The sequence below is a fragment of the Limulus polyphemus genome, unplaced genomic scaffold (genome assembly GCF_000517525.1).
Source record: "Limulus polyphemus unplaced genomic scaffold, Limulus_polyphemus-2.1.2 Scaffold976, whole genome shotgun sequence".
In the NCBI taxonomy this organism is placed as follows: Eukaryota; Metazoa; Arthropoda; class Merostomata; order Xiphosura; family Limulidae; genus Limulus; species Limulus polyphemus.
In genome coordinates, this window is record NW_013666586.1 from 251204 (window position 1) to 253020 (window position 1817).

At 28.7% G+C, this 1817-nt stretch overlaps 1 protein-coding gene across 2 annotated transcripts in view; it reads right to left on the reverse strand.

The window, feature by feature from the left end:
• Window positions 1-648: 648 nt before the first annotated feature.
• The window catches only part of LOC106461517 (MIT domain-containing protein 1-like), a 54173-nt gene continuing 53004 nt past the window's right edge, over window positions 649-1817 (reverse strand). For both annotated transcript variants that reach the window (XM_013921342.2, XM_022388503.1), the window contains one exon: window positions 649-1179. In XM_013921342.2, coding sequence (XP_013776796.1) covers window positions 1023-1179 — 157 coding nt within the window. In that variant the 3' untranslated portion in view covers window positions 649-1022. The remainder of the gene's footprint in view (window positions 1180-1817) is intronic.

Sequence of the window (1817 nt, forward strand, 5' to 3'; positions counted from 1 at the left end):
TTGGCACTAATTAGTTTTGTCTCGTCTCAACTTTAACTTTTTTATTTTTTTTGCTGTTGAATTTTTTAAAATATTGTTTTCATAAATTCTTCCAAGATTAGGCCAGTACAGAATAAATTAAAAGTATTAACAATTTTAAAATGTTGCCTATAAATATGCTTTAGATTTTTTTGCTAAATTTCAGTTTAAAAAAAGGTTTTGGATTTTCTAATAGATTTGAAAATTTTTAAAAACATGACCTAAACTTTTCACTAAACTTAGGAAACACAATGCTAGAAACTTTAATTATGTTTCTAATCATTCTATACAAGCATGGTGTAAAACAAGATAAGCACTCATTGCTACATGCACTTGCAATGTACAAGGTAATTTTGACAAGCAAATGTTCAAAGGTAACTAACACTTTTAAATTGTTGATTTTATTAAAGTCAAACTTAGCAAACCTACTGATCAGCTAACAAAACTATATGAATTGGAGCACTACAATGTGGCTAAAAGAACATTTTTACTGTCATTAAACATAAAACAACTAAAAAGAGTTACTACTTTCATCATCTTTTTCTCAAATTTTTACGATAATCACCAGACTTTGCTAAACTTTTGATTAAAACCTCAATTACATACAATAAATATTTAGTATGCTAGAAAAAATTTTACAACTCAATATTTTTATTAAAAAACATAACATATACAATATGTAAGAATAGTTGACAAGGATTTGTGGATTTCTGGTTTAGTAATTCACATGGTTTAAGGGTTTTATTCTTTGAACTAATTACCAATGCATTTACATATTGTGGAAAATGCCAACAAATCTTGACCACTATTGTAAATCAGAAAAACACTGGTTTTAACTGCAGTGCTAATGATTTAAAACTATAAATGTACATCCTCAATTTTAGTTTGATTCAAACACAAACCATTCTTCATAAAATCAATTTTCTCTGCATGACTCAACAAAGTTTAGGGAAATTTCAAATCTTATTTTCTTTCAGACGTAAATACGTAATTTTCCACTTAAGTTAATCTCTTTTTATACTTTTTCTGTGAAAAATATCAATTGTTGTTTCGTAACAAGGCCGTAAGCTCATGTCACAAAACCCAATACTGAATTTGTTTTCTGCTGCTTTGAAAAAATCAAGTCCTCTCCCTATCTTGATCACCCAGAAATTGTCAAGCCTGTGAATAAAAAAAAATCTGTAACAGGATTATGAATATGGTTATGTAATGACAACAAATGATTTATGTTATGATTCAAAATTGGGTTAGCATGTTTTAGTTTAGTTTAGCATTCCAATTAATTACAAAGCATTTCATCATATTACTACAGTCTAGTTTACTTCATCCACAGAACCAAAAGTAAATGTCAACACAAACCATTTGCAGAGAATCAATTTTCTCTACGTGACATTTGGCAATGTCTATTCACTGTTCATACACTTGACTTTTACTTTTATCTTGTTGACACAACTTCCATCACATTTAATCCTTTTGTTTTTGTAATGATATATAAACCTTGTATTGCTTATTCAGTGATCATACCTGAAGAAGACAGACCAATGTTCTGTCAAAACATGTAGTATGTTCCAATTTTCTCTACGTGACATTTGGCAATGTCTATTCACTGTTCATACACTTGACTTTTACTTTTATCTTGTTGACACAACTTCCATCACATTTAATCCTTTTGTTTTTGTAATGATATATAAACCTTGTATTGCTTATTCAGTGATCATACCTGAAGAAGACAGACCAATGTTCTGTCAAAACATGTAGTATGTTCCAATTTTCTCTACATGACATTTGGCAATGTCTAT